General features: G+C 38.4%; 1 protein-coding gene across 2 annotated transcripts in view; it reads left to right on the plus strand.

Moving 5' to 3' along the window:
• prmt3 (protein arginine methyltransferase 3) overlaps positions 1–18184 on the plus strand; it is a 41578-nt gene that overhangs the window by 15158 nt on the left and 8236 nt on the right. For both annotated transcript variants that reach the window (XM_088412857.1, XM_088412856.1), the window contains exons 12-14: positions 5083–5161; positions 9925–10112; positions 12021–12107. In XM_088412857.1, coding sequence (XP_088268983.1) covers positions 5083–5161; positions 9925–10112; positions 12021–12107 — 354 coding nt within the window. The remainder of the gene's footprint in view (positions 1–5082; positions 5162–9924; positions 10113–12020; positions 12108–18184) is intronic.

Raw genomic sequence — 18184 nt, forward strand, 5'->3', positions numbered from 1 at the left:
TTCTCCTTTATTTGGCTGTGGCGCTCCTGGGACAGCGAGTGATGATGATCTGCAGTAATTGAGGCGGATGTGTTTTGAATGCAGAAGAAGAGAAGAGCGCAAAGTGCTGATGCGGATTGTCTATTGTGGTACATCCTGGTAGCTACAACCAAGCGTGTCCAAAGGTCACGACCATATCACAAAAGTAATAGCGGTCTCTTGTACCTGCTCCTTTTTTTTTTTTTTTTTTCTCAAAATTAATACATGGCCTTTTTAATTCATTTTTATCTTCCTAAAGCAGGGTGGTTTACTTTCTTCTACTATTTTTTTTTTTTTTTTTTTTACCTTTCCAAGACTATTTTACATCATCAACAGATGACAGACTAATATTGAAACATCACGTTAATGGCTTTTTAAAGTGGATCTTTTAATGCTCAATGACCTGTATTAATACGCGATAAAAGTTTTATGATAGTTTTGATTGAGTGATGACAAAAAGAGTACGGTATTTTCCGTACTATAAGGCGCACCGGATTATAAGGCGCACCCTCAATTAATGACACATTTTAAAACTTTTTCAATCACAATTTAGTAATACTCAAAGTAAGAACAATAATAACTCAAATAATAAACTTTCAGTAGCATAATAACTCAATGTCAATATGAGCAACCTTGTTCAACTGTAAACAGATAAAGCTTACTTTATCACTTCATTTCCCATCTACGAATCCCAATCCCCATATTGATCCATATATAAGGCGCACCTGATTATAAGGCGCACCTGATTATAAGGCGCACTATCGGCTTTTTTTTTTTTTTTTTTTTTTTTAAAGGCTTTTAGGTGCGCCTTATAGTGCGGAAAATACAGTAAGTACACAAAAGTCTGTCACATAAATATCCAATGTGCCACAATGTACATATTTTAAAATATGTATGAACACAATTTACATACTGTATATATCAGACCATATAAAAACAATTCACATACCATACAAACACAGTTCACATATATCACACACCGTATAAATATAGTTCACATACTGTTAGTACATTCTATATAAATATATGTGCATTTATACTGTTTATAGTTCATATAATACATAGGTATCTCACACATCATATAAACAAGTTTCACACATCTCAAATACAGTATAAAAACAGTATACATCACATGCCGTATAAATCGAATATAGCTTACATACCATATCAACATAATTTACATTTATGACATCATATGAAAAAAGTTCACATACTGTATAAACATAGTTCACCGATATTACATACTGTTCACATATATCACATACCGATTACAACTCCTGCCCTCATTGGTTGATGGTCCTGCTGGGAGCCAGTCACGTGTCTTGTAGGAGTGCCTGTCTCCCTCAGACTAGTTGTTCGGTAGATACGAAGAGCAGCGCTGCACCGGAGCGTCGTAAATATCTTACCTAGATTTGTTTTGTAATAAATTGGAGTTTCAGTTGTAAACTCTGATTGTAATCATATTTGGTCAGCTACAGGCTTCACTCTTTATTAGACTACCGGGCGCCGCTAAAATGGCTGATGCTCTCTGGGAGAATACAGCCAAAGGGATAAGAACAAGAAGGGACAACAGTACAGTTACTGTCAAAGGTTTATTAAGTTGTTTAAGTAAATATGTGTACTGTCGTAATATTTGTCTTAAATATTAAAACTCTCCAATATTCATCTTTAATTCTCTTTATTAGAGCGGTTGAAAACTCCATCCTGAAAATGTATGGCATAGCTAACACAGCGATTCTTCAATTTTCTCTGCTCTAAGGTAAATTTTAAATAATTAAAAAGTTAAATTTGGTAATCCTCCACTCCATTATGCACTGATAGTTTTTGCTGGACCAGAACAGGTCATGGACCTAACTTGATTGAAAACATATTTTTCAGAATATTGTCAAAGTATGAGCGTTTTGTGTCAAGGTGCGTGTGGAAAAACAATCCGGACAAATTTAACAAAGTTGTAACAGACTGTTTGCTATTTTTGTTTTTGTGATGGTATAAACTTAGACGTGCTTGAGCACTGGGTGTGAGGCCACAGGGAGATGTGTTTTATATGCTAATTTTCTTAATGTGTATAAGCTGCTTCTACCCGTTCTCATTAGGGCTTTCATTAGTCTCTTATGTAAATGCAAAGTGGCTATACTGCCGGATGTCACTGTCACGTATACCGAATACAGTTTGCAAGAAGTCCCGAAGACTCGTGGTTTGTTAACGTAACTTTGGAGATGAATGTCTATTTTATGAAGCCTTAAAACAGAATTAGCTAACGCAGTTTTGTTTATTCCTGTGGTAGCTTAAAAGGCTACCCGCACAAAGATGGACCTTTACCTAATATTTATAAGTTTGCGTTAAAAAGTTGTTCAATTGTGCTTTAGAGGAAGGAAAAAAATGGTAAATATCTGTAACAAGCTTTGTGAAAATAGAATGGAAAATGTTGTGATTGATTACCGTATTTTCCGCACTATAAGGCGCACCTAAAAGCCTTAATTTTTTTTTAGCTGATGGTGCGCCTTATAATCAGGTGCGCCTATTATATGGATCAATATTGAGATTGGGATTCGTAGATGGGGAATAAATAAGATTTACCTGTTTCTTTTGTGTGTTTACAGTTGAACAAGGTTGGTCATATTTGACATTAAGTTATTATGCTATTGAGAATTATTATTTAAGGTATTATTGTAATTACTTTTAGTATTACTATATCGTGATTGAAAAAGGTTGAAAATATGTCATTAATTGAGGGTGTGCCTTATAATCAGGTGCGCCTTATATATGGATCAATATTGAGGTTGGGATTCGTAGATGGGGACAAGGTTGCTCATATTGACATTGAGTTATTATGCTATTGAGAGTTATTATTTGCGTTTTTGTTATTACTCTGAGTATTTCTACATTGTGATTGAAAAAGTTTTAAAATATGTCATTAATTGAGGGTGCGCCTTATAATCCGGTGCGCCTTACATATGGAAAATGTTTTAAAATATGTCATTTATTGAGGGTGCGCCTTATAATCCGGTGCGCCTTATAGTGCGGAAAATACGGTAGTTTAAAAAGGTAATACAAAGAGTAATGTGCATCCTGTAATGAAGTTGCTTTCACACTGGGTAAATTAATATTTTAAATGTATAAAATTGTTGGGTGTGGACCGTTGTGGGAGGGGGCAGGTGGTTGTAATCCCGACGCATCATTAGCCCATAAAGGTGTGACTCTTCTCACAGGCCCCTCTCTCATATCCCTTTTCCTTCAAGTGAAGCAGTGTCCCGTGAAATTGGCACTAAATTATGAGGCCGGCGTTTGCAGTGCGCGGGTTTTAAAAAACGCTACAGCGTTAAGGTCATTGAATGGACCGCAGTCAGCAACAATGAGCGTATCCGACTTTGGATCTGGACCAGCCCGGCTCGGCCCAAACCAGATATGCAACTGGGGTTTATCTGCATCATCGCCGTGGCGGTTATCGGACGTGAACCTTGACGTCGATGGCGGTGATCTCGGGGGTCGGAGTTATAAATCATTGTTTGCTTCCCTCCCTTTCTCGCCGATGAAAGACTGTTTTCATTTAAATTATAAGCTTCTAAACGCTTATCTCGGCCGAGCACCGTTTCCACTTCTTATCCAGACTTTCTTTGTCACCGTATTAAACGCGTTGTCATCACGCACTCATATACTTTGTCCAGTTCGTGTTTGCTAACCCGGCCCTCACCTCACCTTGTTCATTTGTGCCCTCATAAAAGAGGAACAGGGCACGGCGTTAAATCTCCGTATTATTGATGGTCCACTTACAGCAAATCTGCAAAGACGGGGCTTTAATTAAAAAACAAAGCCATATATCATGGAAAGAACTTTATGTCAAGTTTTAATTGAACAAGTTGGATTCATTTAACTCATTCACTCCCAAAAATGTTTTTTATACGTTTACGTAGGAGGTACTGGGTACTAGGTATTGGGGTCAAATTCTGGTATTTACTATGTTACCGTGTAGGACGAATAAAGAGTTTGGTGACAATGTAAAAACTATAGCAAAACAGTATCTTATCTTTTATGAATTCTTCATATTTTCTCATGTTAGTATCCGTAAGTGGAAGCAGTTGTTTTTCTACTTCCTCGCGACGCAGCTCGAGTTCCGTCAAGTTTATGATCGTGTGTATATTTCAAAAGAATCAGAAAATTGCACCACTAATGATAATGTGCCTCCCCGTATTATAAGAAAAACAAAGGAATTAAAAGTTTCTAGAAAAGGTCTCTAATAAGTTGCTAATAAATAATACAGCATGTTCCAATTAATTTCTACTTAATTTGAAAAGAAATACCTTTTTTTTTTTCTTCACCGCATTAGAAGGCATTGAATTAGATTAATACCTCCAGAAAACCTGTTAAAATCTACATTTGTTCTATCTCTAGGCGCATTCATTCAGCAAGTCTAGAAAACAGATTTGTGTAGCTTCATCTGTTTTAGCATCGGGAAATTGCACCACTAACAACAGTGTGCATCCACATCAAACTCAAAATAATGGAATGCAATGTTTTGTGACAAAGTTGTTTTCGCTCAGTTTAGCAATAAATGGCTTTATTTTCAAATTCATTTGCTCTTAATTTGAAAAGAAAACCTAACCATGACATGGCATTAAAAAGCATTATGTTAAATTTGCGGAAACCTGCAGAAACCATATTAAAATCTCACATACTCTGAACCAAGTCAAATTTTGACCTCAAACATAATGTAGTGATTTAGGTTGTTTGGCAGGTTCGGTGGTCTGTTGGCGAGAGGGGTAACAGGTGGAAAAAGGCCATTTGTCAGCAGAAACCGACACGATGCGGACAAAATGCAATTTCAGCATCAATGAAATAATACCACGCTTAATGCATTATCTGCTGGAGCAGAACATTACGTCGTCTCAGGGTCAAATCTAGATGTTTTGTCACAGACCGTGAAGAGACGTTTCATGTTCATAAGAATTTCAGCTTATCCACTTTATTTACATGGCTATATTCCTTTTTTTGTGTGTAAAAAAAAAAAAAAAAAATCTCTGAGCTTCTGGTTGTATCCGATTTGATTCCTGCCGTTTTCTTTTGCAGGGGTACTTTTTGCTGTTCGAGTCAATGTTGGACTCCGTCTTGGTGGCCAGAGACCTCTATTTAAAGGACGGCGGCTCAGGTAGTTATATTTTCTTGATTCCCAGCACCAAAGACGGAGTAGCGCCGAGTACAAATATGCTAATCCGCCCCCGGAATTTTTCAACATTACCACAGCCCTGATGTTGCCGTATTACTTATTCTACGTTTTATTAACGTCTGTGTGAAAATGCACCCGTGCATGACTTGTACACAATAATGAGCCAGCCCACTAATCAGGGTGAGACTAATCGGAGTTGCACCAAACAGCTGAAGGGGAACAATTCAGTCCTCTGGGAATTTATCCTAACTGCCATCATTATGTCCACTCATAGCGATTCAATTAATGTCTCCTGTGGAAGGAACAGAAACGTGCTCACAATCTGCCGTGAGTGTTTTGTTTCCCTGCAAGGTTTGTGCCGCCGATGTTTTGGTGAAGCCTTGAAGGCCTTCGCAAATCAACTTTGCGCTATTTTATTCCTCGCGTATTTTTGATGTGCTTCTCCTTCCGCATTTTTCGACCAATTCTCGCCATTCCAACTTCAACATATTCCATTAATTCAACGCTTTTGTGCTTATATTGCTTCCATTAAAAAAAGCATGTGTTTTTCCCCAGTTCAATTTTTTTCACCCCAAAATTCTCTATTCATTTCCCAATGAGGCCCAAGCATTCATTGAACACATTATATCATTCCAATTTGTAATTTAAAAAATGCACCTTATTCAGGTCACCTTGGGAATGATTTTCAGCATGCCGAAATTTAGTAGGTACCAAACATTCCCTGTCCACCCCCCAAAAAAATCGCATATTATACTGTATTAAGTATTCCCTCAGCATTATTTGACTGATTCATACTATCAAACGATCAATTAGCATTAGCTAAGATTGCATATGAAAGGGTTTTTTGCCTGTAGGTGGCGCACCAAAACAACAAATGGCCCCTTATGTCGAGACCATTTTTTTCATAAGGGTGTTTTCTGTTTAAGTGTGCCAGCAGTTTAGGTACTGTTGTGATATCTGGGGTCCACTTTGCACTCATTGAATATTATTTTATTTTTGTCAATTGTTGTTTTTTTTTTTTTTTAATTAGACTTGGGCCGGGGTTTTCTCTCGTGGGCAGCTATTGCCACTACCAGAACAAACTTTGTAGAAAACGATGACGTTGGATATTTTCAATCGAGTTATTTTTGAAGTCCACTTACCCAACTTGGTCAACTTTCTTACCCCCACTTTCCTGCAGTTTACCACTCAGTAGTGCTCATTAGCTATCTAAAACGTGCAAAATTACCTCTGATATGCTGTGACACATTTAAGTAAGATGTAAAAAAAAATCGGCGTTCGTTTTCAACGGCTAATTCATAGCGAGCCTGACACGTTTTTGTTTTCTGACTGCAGCGGTACAAGTAGCATTTGACAGTGCGGCAGGAGAGAGGCCCTCTTCCCCTGCACAACGAAACTAACCTTTCCTTCACCCTTAAGTATGTCTCAGCACCCCTTGCGTAGCACGGAGTCCTGGGAAAAGGGATCGGTTTTTACCCCGCTCCCCTCCCTCACCATCGACTCTCTCGCAGCCGACCAATGAGGGGGCTCAAGAGAGCAAGTGTAGTCGGGGGTGGGGGCATGACAAACGGGCCGAGAGCAGCCAGTCGAGAAGGACGCAGATGTCAAAGCCATGAATCTGGGGACACCAGCGCACCCCTTCCTCCATTCGCACCACAGTAACCCCTCCTTCGCATGCGCAACTTTTCGTCTCCGTTGCTTCTGCCGAATCAGCGAAAGCCCGCTCCCACCTGGTCTTCACGACCGCTCACTCGCTTCGGTAATCGCAGTCAAATGAAATGGTGATTTTTGTGTTTGCAAGTGCGCAATTAGGTCCGCCGACACTCGTATGGTCATGAGCAAGCGTCGGCTAATAACGAGGGACCGTGAGATGCCCATCGCTGAGCTGTCACCATTCATCCCGGCAATTTATGACGCCGTGTATCGAAGGTTACGTGATGCTGAGCGCCAACCCATATGTCGGGCAAAATAAATTGAACATGCCTACTGGAAGGGTTATATTTTTCAAATTATAGAAAAAGTCAGGTTTGCTCGTTTTTTTTCCACCCTTCACGGTTATTTTTCCCAGCATAAAGCTCTTCATTACAGTGGTTCGCTGTCTTTTTTCAATGATGTGAAATAACCAGCGCTAAGCATTGAGAGACTTATATTAATTACAATTTGGAGCTACATTTTTCATGCGATTTCTAGGTATAGTTTATTAAAGAAATCCAGAAGATAGATTATCAGAGGTAGAACAGCGCCTGACGAATGACGGACCAGAAAAAAAAAGTCAAATGCCGCCCTCTAGTGGTGGCGGAAAGTTGGACCAACAACGGACTGTCGGACCAACAATTACAAATTTGTATGGCTTGAAAAAAACAACAGCCCAACGATGACGTAAAGGGGGCGGGACTATGACGGATGTCGGACCAGCAAAAGAAATGTAACTTGCCCACCTCTGTAGATTATGTAACCACATCTGTTTTATTTCTGTCTCATCTTCCGTAAACCTGCGTCACTAATGATAATACGCATCGGTATAAAATGTACCCAAATAAAGGCATATGTATTCATTGTACGTCAAAAGTAAATTATATTAACTCATACAATCCCAAAGGTGTAATACTTACGATTTTAACATCGCAGACATTCAATCCCAGGTACTTATTCATTTTTTTAGGCTACATGAATGTATTTCGTTCTAGACAAAATATTAACTTGTTCCTGCTTTTAAAAATAAGCTAAATCAGTGTACTGTCCCTTTAAATGCCTTAATGAAGTTGTTAGCACGTATTGTAAACATGTCATGTACATAAACCATCCATATAGCATTCTGCCTGCCATTTTTGCAAAACTCGATTTTTCAAATCTTTGATTTTTCAAACGCCAATTGATTGCATTTGTTTTATTGCTTAGCCCTACTCATATCAATTTGCTTTTATTTTGAAAAGAAAAACTGACCCTCCTTGCCTCGACTGATACCTGCAGAAATCCTTCCAAAACACCCCCTAAGGTGCCTTTACTTACCCCCATGCATACTAATTGCCAGGAGCTTTTATCAATTTTTGAAAGCTAGTTTAATTACAGAAATAGCTTTTTTTTTTTTTTTTTTTTAAAGTTGATGGGGCGTCTGGGAACCTAATGAAAAATGCATTCATCTTGACTCACCTTGTAATTTTCCCAACCTATACTCACTGAGCTGTAACTTCAAAATTGGCTGTCTTACCAACACGACATTGGATTGGAAACCCCGGGACATCCGACAACATTTTTTCAATCCTCGGAGTTAGCTCAAATCAATCAGCATGTCGCATGAGTTAAATTAATGTTTTCCCCCTTTAACTTTAACTTGATTTTTTTTCTCTTCATTTAATCTTTATTTAGCCAGCAAAACAGATTAAGAACAAGTGCAAAAAAAAATGAGGTTTTGGCCCAAGGCCTTTTTCTTGGCTAATGCTAATTCACTGTAGGGGGGGGGCATTGTCTTAGCCGTTACATTATCACCCAGCAGCCACCATACCAATATAGGATATGTGAAAACGCATTAAAATATATTTAATACTAACGAGAGCTCTTTGAAAGGACAGTAGAATATAATGCAGTATGGATTTTATAAGTAGGCCAAAAACCAGGGCAAACCGTATGTTTGTCATGCAACAGGAAATTGATGGAACACGCCACGCCCACAAAACTCGAAGGCGTTCTCTAATTACTGGCGTCGAAAGCCTTGGAAAGCTTCAAAATTGATGACATGCAGCTCGCCTTCTTTTCCACTGTCATTCCGTCGCACTAGAAATTCATCACTCGTTTTTTTTTTTATTTATTTAGTGACGGACTTCTGAAACATGAAAACTAACATATTCGCCTCATTTGGTCATTTCGTTTAACCCTAAATGTTTGCTTTGAAATGGATTCGAAATTGAATTTGAATTTAAGTATGCCACATCAAACAGATATAATTTAAGGTATGATACAAATTAGCGACAACAGCAAATAATCGTATCGGTCTGAAATAATGGTTAACAAAAGGCCTGATTCCATGACTTAATTTACAATTATAAAACACCACTGTTAACTATAAAAACACAGCACGAGATGATCTTAGTGGTCCTAAAAGGATGCAGTGTCCCATCTGATCGAAAATAAGAGAAATTAATATTTAAAGAGGTTTTCTGGATAAGTGTTGGTAAAGTAGGAGGAATACAAATGCTACCGTAATTCACCAAATATAAGACACACTTTTTTCCCCAAAATGAAGGCCAAAAGTATAGGTGCGTCCTTTTACGGTAACTTAAAGATGATATTTTATGCAGCTAACAGCGGCTCGTGTAGGCTGAGGATGTTACCTCAGTATTTTCAATAAAAGAAGCGAGCAGACAGAACCAACGTCCGAGTCTATCCTTGTTCACAAACAGGAATTTTACTAAAATGAAGAGGAAAATGTAAGGGTTATGATTCGATCAAGAATGGCAAAGTGTGGAGCTGTGTGCACCGGTTAGAGAACACAGATTTTTCTGTTTCGCTATAGTTTTGACATTGTGCGTCCTATACACGGTAACCTAGAAAATACCAGAATTTGACTCTAAAATTATGGGTGCATCCTATACACAGTTGTGTCATATATTTGAGGAATTATGGTATTGTTTTTTTGTTTTTTTTTGTTTTTTTTTGGAGTATAAGAGGTTTGATGCCAATTTGTGACAATTGGCTTCAAGGGGTTAAATAAAGTACAGAAGATTAAAAATGTCCTCTGGCCTCCACAGTCTACCCAGACCTTTGTAATATCAGCCTGGCAGCAGTGGGAGATCAACAGAAGCACCAAGAGTGCATCGCATTCTGGGACGACGTGTATGGCTTCAACATGTCGTGCATGAAGAAGGTCGTCGTGACCGAGGCTGTGGTGAAAGTTTTGGATCCCGACACTCTCATCTCTGAACCTGCAGTCATACGGGTAAATGTCCCTCAAAATCTTCAACGAAAAAAATGCGATGGGATCGTAGATGGCTGAACAACATCACACAGGAAGCACTTCGCATGACCACAAACTAAACTTAAGTAAACTTACATGCTCGAAACCATCCCAAAATAAACAGTATTTCTCCTGTGGACTTGTAAATGATGCCTAGATCACTGGAAATGTAAAATAAAAACGCACAAATAAAATGACCTAAAAAGGTCTCTGCATTCACCACAACACACCAGCGCCATCTCAAGGCGAACAATTTAACTCTATTGTCTACTGCTACAATTATTATCATTAATTTAAAGGGTTTAGGAGCATTATTTATTATTTTCCACATCATGTACTTTGAATTCCATGATTATTATGCACTTATGTCATTCTAATTTTTGTTAGCGTTTTTGAAGCAGTTTACAATGTATTAATATTATTCATTTAAAGGGTTTGTGAGCATTTTGGGGGAACGGAAGAGGATGTTTACGTGTAAAAAGCTGCTCCACTTCCAAAAACTTCCCGTTCCGCAACTAATTTTGTAAGTAGCGGTACCGCCGCATTATGAAAAGTTGAACTTCCTCCGAAGGAAACTTTGAATACTCGACTGTGAGCGCGCCGCGAATAAAACACCCGACTAAACCGAGAGTTGAGACGAACCAAAACCAAAGCGCTTCCACATCTAAGCGCGGTTACCTCTTCAGTGTCTTTTAGCGTGGCGCCGCACTCCGCTCCAATCTCCAATCCCATTACGCCTTTCTTCTCCGGTCGGCCCGTTTGCTAAGTAGCATGTCCTCGGCCCACGCGTGGACGTGATGAATGAGAAGAGAGCTTGATGTAATGGAATTTGAATCTTCTAATCGATAGTTTCTCCCCTCCAGTGACAAATAGACAGCCCCTCTCCCCAAATTACAGCCGCTCTCATCCATTGCCTCTCATTGATACAATCCAATAACATTCTATTAAGCCTGACTGCTACCCCGTAAAATTGAGAGCCCTTTCGTGGAATTATATATTCGGCAAACCTGATGACTTTTCGCCATTGTTTTTTTTTTTTCTTTCTTTCTCAGAGCAACTAGGACAAATTGAGGAAAGTTCAGACCAAGACCATTTCAAGCTGCAATGAACCAGCTCTGTGATAGGGAAGCGATATAAGCCGTATGCCGTATTTTCCGCACTATAAGGTGCACCTAAAAGCCTTAATTTTTTTTCAAACTGATGGTGCGCCTTATAATCAGGTGCGCCTTATATATGGATCAATATTGAGATTGGGATTTGTAGATGGTTATTTGGTTATTTGAGTTATTATTGTTATTACTTTGAGTATTACTATATTGTGATTGAAAAGGTTTTCAAATATGTCATTAATTGAGGGTGCGCCTTATAATCCGGTGCGCCTTATATATGGAAAAGTTTTAAAATATGTCATTAATTGGGTGTGCGCCTTATAGTGCGGAAACTACGGTAGTTTGAAATCAAGCCTCCCATAAAGTGGCAATATACTTTTGCATCAAAGTCAATTAATCGTGAATTTTTTGCAAAATTAATCACAGTCGCATTTTTCAGCAACTATTTTTGATGGCGCGTGTAACCGATATTTACTCAGGTAAGTTGTTGGATATAATGAGAGCATCAAATAAAAAATATTGAGACTTATTATAATTTGATAAAATTTTTCAATATTTGCATACTGTATATACGTACATACACATTTATGTATATTTTTTTAATTAATTTTTTAAACTTATAAACACATTAGAAATGGAAAAAAAATAGTTCTATTAAATTAAACAAGAGAAATTTGCAGTATATATATATGCGTATATGCAATATACATACTTGTATTTTTAATTATATGTATATATTTATACATACATTGTGTATGATATAATTTTTTTCACTCAACAGACATTTGACTGCAACAAAGTGAAACTTTCAGAGCTGGAATTTTCATCGGACTTTTGCTTGAAGATGACCAAAACCACTGATTGCACGGTAATGCTCACAAACGCACATGATCATCGCACACAGACACGAGTTTGTTTTTGTTTTTTTTTTTCATGCAAATGCCATAAATATATACAGTTATCCCTCCTTTTTCGGGGCTAATGGGAACCGGACCCCCTCCCTCAATAAGCAAAGAAAACGCAAAGTAGCGTCATGCAATGTTCATGCACGTGGATTTTTACCTGAATTTTTTTTCATGTGAAAAGTATTTATACTTTTACATATTCATGACAAATATTACCACAGTACACACATTTGCTTAAATATTAAATTATTAAACCTTATGCAGTAACTGTAGTGTTATCCCTTCCTTTCCCACCCTGTAGCGTTTGCTAATATTACCATCAGACATGCTGTGAAAAAAGGACATTGCGGTACAAATGTTGATGACGTCAGTCAACCCATTTTAGGTTCACATGGTAAACTTTTCCGCCGGTTTCGGCGGAGGAAACCCAAGTTTTCCACCGGGATAGACGCGAGAAAAGTTTGAAGCGAAAATCTGAGGCATAGGTCAAACGCAACACACGAATGAAGTTGTGTCCTCAGTTGGTGTTAGCTAAAACCACAAAAAGCGTATAAAATGCTTTATGAGGCTATTTTCTCGGCCGGCACATCCCTCACCCGAACTTCCTCCAATGACTAAGCCACATTTCACCGGCTTGCGAGCAGCCCGCAGCAGAAGCCGCTTACTTTATCGTCTTTCCGCGCTCTGCATTGGGATGCTGCAGCCTTTGCTGCACTGCTACACAGTTCGCCGGAACCGGTTCATTGAAGATTAGCAATACGTCGTTATTATAAGCATCTGCTCATTTTATATTTTGAATATAGTAGAGATGGATGAGTAGCTAAATTGATTTCAAGGTATAAGTCATCGCAATTGCAATTTTCGCCGCTCTGTTGGATGAGTTTTACAATCGCCAACTAGAGGTTTAACCATCATGAGTTCCAAATGACGAATTTCAAAGAATAGAAAATTGCCATTCATTTAATTACATTTGAAGGAAAATGCTGTATCGAAGTAGGTAGGTATTTCTTAAATATGATCTCCCATTGTTGTTTTTTTGTTTTGTTTTTTTTGGGGGGGGTTGTGTATCAAAAATACTGATGGTATTGGCACTTATATATGTATAATATCAATAATCGTATGTACGGTACATATATAGTCAAATTGGTGTGTATTGTATATGTCAAGCAATTTAAAAATAGATTGCAAAATTTTCCAGAATTAATCACAATATACAGTTAAAGTCCTCAATACTAAAATCATCTTTGTAGCAAGGTATTTTTCACAACGGGACTTTTGATTAAAGCATATCTACATCTCTAATTTCAACATAAAAATGTGTTGTGCAAAATGCAATCGGAAGTTAAAAACACAAACCATCCCACATTTAAAAACAGAAAGAAATTGCCAAATTTACAAAAGTCATTCATTTCGCATGCCGACGCACCAATTATAAAACAAGCTCGACTTTTGCAGCAGGCTTGATTTCGCCGTTGTGAATTTCAGTGCAACACAAATGCTGAAAAAAAAAACATTTCGTATTATGTAATAAGGGGATTTTTTTTCTTGTGGGAGGAAGTAAGTAAGAGTGAAAATCTTCAACGCGTGATTTTTTTTTCCACACTAGGGTATTTTTTTACACATGCGGGTTTTGTTGCAGAGTTTTATATATATATATATATATATATATATATATATATATATATATATATATATATATATATATATATATATATATATATATATATATATATATATATATATATATATATATGTATATATATATATATATATGGCCCAGAAAAATCGATTTTCATCAGAATGCGAATCACCCACTTCTGCACTCTACATACGTTTTATATATATAAATATATGTATATATCGTATATAGTTCTGCAGAATAGAGAGGATGCTTGGTGCTCCTGTTTCCAGTTGCAAATTGCTTTTCTCTTGGGTTTTTTATTGCAAAGCAGAATGATTCATTTCCCGCGCGGCTATCAAAGTGCAGCGGTGCCTTGTAATGTTTAATATGTTTTACGCACAATGGGATGTATGGTTTCTTAACGCTACGCAAAGCCAAGCTCGTCTCACGCGGGTATTCTGCAGAGAAGGTAACCGGAGTCGAAATCGCTCCTTTTTCTCCTTCAGCATGAAAAGCTGCTTGTCTGGGGATTTACAGATGATTATTGAGCCGCGCAAGGGGCGTCGTAAAGATACCGATCTGGAGTCAGTATTGTCCGCAGATCTTCAGCGGTAGTTAAGGTTAGGATGTGTGAAGGGTAAACTGCTCCTGGACCAGCGCTCGGGGATGGGCCGCTCACCCTATGATGGAGCGCCTGCTTTTGTTCTCCTGTCGACAGTCCATTCATCAGCTCGGCCTGCCTAACCTTGCATTAAATGAACAGCACAACCCCTGCGTCTGTGCCGCTCACACATAAGATAAATCCTCTCATTCGCTTTTTTTTTTTTTTTTACAGCCACCCTTTCTTTTCACACTTTGCATTTACACGCTTGTGCGTCGTGTTGATTTAAAGAGCTTGAAGCCACACACAATAGACAAAATGTTTGTGGTGTTAGTTCCTGTGCACGGGATGAAGATGGTAATTCTGCCTTACGTTTGGGTGAAAATCGCACAATTAGTTGGCCCTGCTCCAAGTGAATATTATTGATGGGAAGATGAAGCCTCGTGAAGCACCTGTGATATTATTTTGCTTCTGGATGGTGTTGTTATAATGAATAAAAATTTGCGTTGTAATAATTTGAACCAAAAAAAAAAACGGTTGTAATATTGTCCTTTTTCAGCTACTTTGGAGCCCATATTGTATATAATTTAAAAGCGAATTTTGTGTAAAAGAGGAATATATCGATATCTCAATTGTCATTTTCCTGACATAAGCCTGGTTTTGTGAAAACGCACCACATTTAGAAAAAAAAATATACGGATTTTAAATATTTTAAAGTAAACTGAGCAATCATATTTTTGACGTAACTTCCCTGAATATCACAATTACCTTACTCAAGTCGCAAAGACGTATTTTTACATGTCTTTCATCAGCTGAAGCATTTTCTTCAAGGTATTTATTTATTTACTTTCTAATGTTAGTGTAAAGGAGAGTCAGAAAATGGATTAAAGTATTAAATGTCATGTGACAACATAATATGATTGCGGAACATCAATTTTCCGATTGAGCTCACTTTCAAATCTTTGATTTTTAAAATGACAAATGAATTGAATTGTTACATTCATATAACTTTAAAACAAAAACGTCAATTTTAGTATTCTTTCTTTAATAATGTCCAAAACAGTATGAGCAAATCGCCGTTAATCATATTCATTACCGTATTTTCCGCACTATAAGGCGCACTTAAAAGCCTTATTTAAAAAAAAAAAAAGCTGATGGTGCGCCTTATAATCAGGTGCGCCTTATATATGGATCAATATTGGGATTGGGATCCGTAGATGGGGAATGAAGTGATCAAGTAAGCTTTACCTCTTTCTTTTGTGTGTTTACAATTGAACAAGGTTGCTCATATTGACATTGACTTATGCTTTTAAGAGTTTAGAGTTATTGAGTTATTATTATTACTTTGAGCATTACTATATTGTGATTGAAAAAGTTTTAAAATATATCATTAATTGAGGTTGCGCCTTATAATCCGGTGCGCCTTATATATGAAAAAGGTTTTTAAATTGTCATTATTTGAGGGTGCGCCCTATAACCCAGTGTGCCTTGTAGTGCAGAAAATATGGTACTTTTCCGCACTATAAGGCGCACCGGATTATAAGGCACACCTTCAATGAATAGCCTATTTTAAGACAGTTTTCATATATTGGCTGCACCGCGCTACAGAAATGACGGTACAGTGAATCTTTGTAAGTGTGCAAGCTACAGGAGCTGTTATTTTTTCCTTTTGAGAGAAACTTGGTCTCTCATTTGGGCTGAGTCAACAACATGTTCAATGTGCTCCCTCTAACCTCATCAGAGAGACTTGTCATCGCACAAAAGAAATACATTACGAAGTAGCCACCGACACCGTGCTGGAAATATTGCTGAGCGTAAAAAAAAACTCTATCTGGGGACATGAAATTAGCAAATGTTGCTATATTGACTGCATTGCAGCAACGGATGAATTGCTACAAGAAAATAGCAGCACTTTTTTAACAAAGTTGACATTCCAACGGAGAACAAAAACCTTCACAAACAAAGAGTAGGATGTAAAGGAGGGCCAGTCGTCTTTTGGTTGACCAAAAACAACCCCCAGGATGATTTTGCCCCCCCCCCACCCCCCACTGGAGAAACAGAGGTACTCTATCAATCTCGGGAGCACACTTGTAGTGGCAATGATGCAGAACTAATAGCTTTTAATCCTGACACAGCTGACAACTTGGAGTCCAGCTCGCAGAGACAAAGAACTAAATCGATGCAGCAAAGAGAAGGGGATTCCTATTTTAAGCTATTTTTCCTCGGAGTACAAAGACCGGATAGATGAAGTGTAGTAAACAACACCTATAGAGCAGTCTTTTTTTTTTAGATTCTGGCTGTAGGAAAAAAAAAAGCATGTCACCCCAATACAATGGCTTTTAACAAACGGAGCAGCGATGCTGGGTAATTAGGGAATTTGCTGTAATTACTTGGCAGGCAAAACGGAGACGACCGTCGCTTTGTAGATGACAGCCTATGATAAGCGAGATTGATCGTCACCTCTGTTGCCTAACTTACAATCTCTCAGACTTGCAATCCATTTGCGGAACTGCTTTTCATGCCGCATTTTGCAATTGGGGATGCACCATAACAGTTCTTTCCCCCCGTGGATACCGATAGCTTCCCGAATCTCCATACCGACTACCGTAATTCCTCAAATATAAGATTCACCCGTGATTAGGACGCACCCTTCATTTTGCGGACAAATTCTGGTCATTTCTACGTTAGCGTGTATAAGACAGCACTGACAAAGTATCCGTCCGTCCGTCACCAACAGACGTCCGTTTTGTCGACGCACCGACGAATGACAGGGATGTTAAAAAAAACGGCAAATTAAAAATGTCGGAATTGCAATTTTCATCCATCGTTGTAATCGTCAGGAGAGGCATTGCGTCAGATTTCTGTCTTATGCCCTTCAGCCCGCCACGCCCCTTTTTGCTTACTGAAATATAATTCCACTGACTGATGTTTATCTGCTAAATTGATGCGTCTTTATAGTTCAAACTGTAATCAGCCTGCAGTCAATGTGGACAAATATATTCGATTGAGTGAATAAACTGGGTAAATTCAATTTATTACTTGTCATTCACAGCTATAACACAGCTGACTTTAGCCGAGATTTATTTGTAGTCTCAATCCTGGTTTCACATTTCTTGACGATTCTGGGATGTGTTTCAAGTAACCAAAATTGCATATTGCCTGATTGGCTCTTGGCAAGGAAATGCAAGATAGAAGTTTTTTTTAATTCCATAATTGTAGACTTTTTTTTTTTTTGTAAATTCAACCTCAGCAATACTTTGTTGAACTTGTCGTGTATGTGACATGAAATTGAGACAAACGTTAATGAAACAGTCGTCTATAGTTGTACGGCAGGCGGTTATAAATGATTATGTAGGTGAAAACATGACTCCAAACTAAAAAATTTTGAAAATTTTTTGTCCATTTTCAGCAAAAAAAAAAAACAAAACAATGCTCGTTCCTTCAAATCAAAGTCAAGCAAGAAGTCACGACGGCCACAAAGCCCCGCGCAGCCAAAACAGGAAAACGCGGAATGGGCGCATTTAATTTCCATCAGCATTTCGCCCCGGGCCCCGAACGCGTCCGCGATAAGTGATGACGGCGGGCTTCCCGGTGGCCCGCGGAGGCAACGCTCCAGCCAAGTCTCCGGGAAGGATGGAGGGAAAATTAATAATTATCATCAAGGATAACACCAACAGGGAGCAATTCATCATCGCTCCCCTTTCGCCCGACTACGTGTCAGTTAGCCGAGTGGCCCGGCCAGATACTATTATACAACGGCGGGGGGACCGAGGGAGGGGGCGCGAACGGGAGGGGAAACGGAGGATTGCTGACGGGGA

Source organism: Hippichthys cyanospilos, chromosome 4, assembly GCF_059441005.1.
Source record: "Hippichthys cyanospilos isolate Australia breed blue-spotted pipefish chromosome 4, RoL_Hcya_1.0, whole genome shotgun sequence".
Lineage (NCBI taxonomy): Eukaryota > Metazoa > Chordata > Actinopteri > Syngnathiformes > Syngnathidae > Hippichthys > Hippichthys cyanospilos.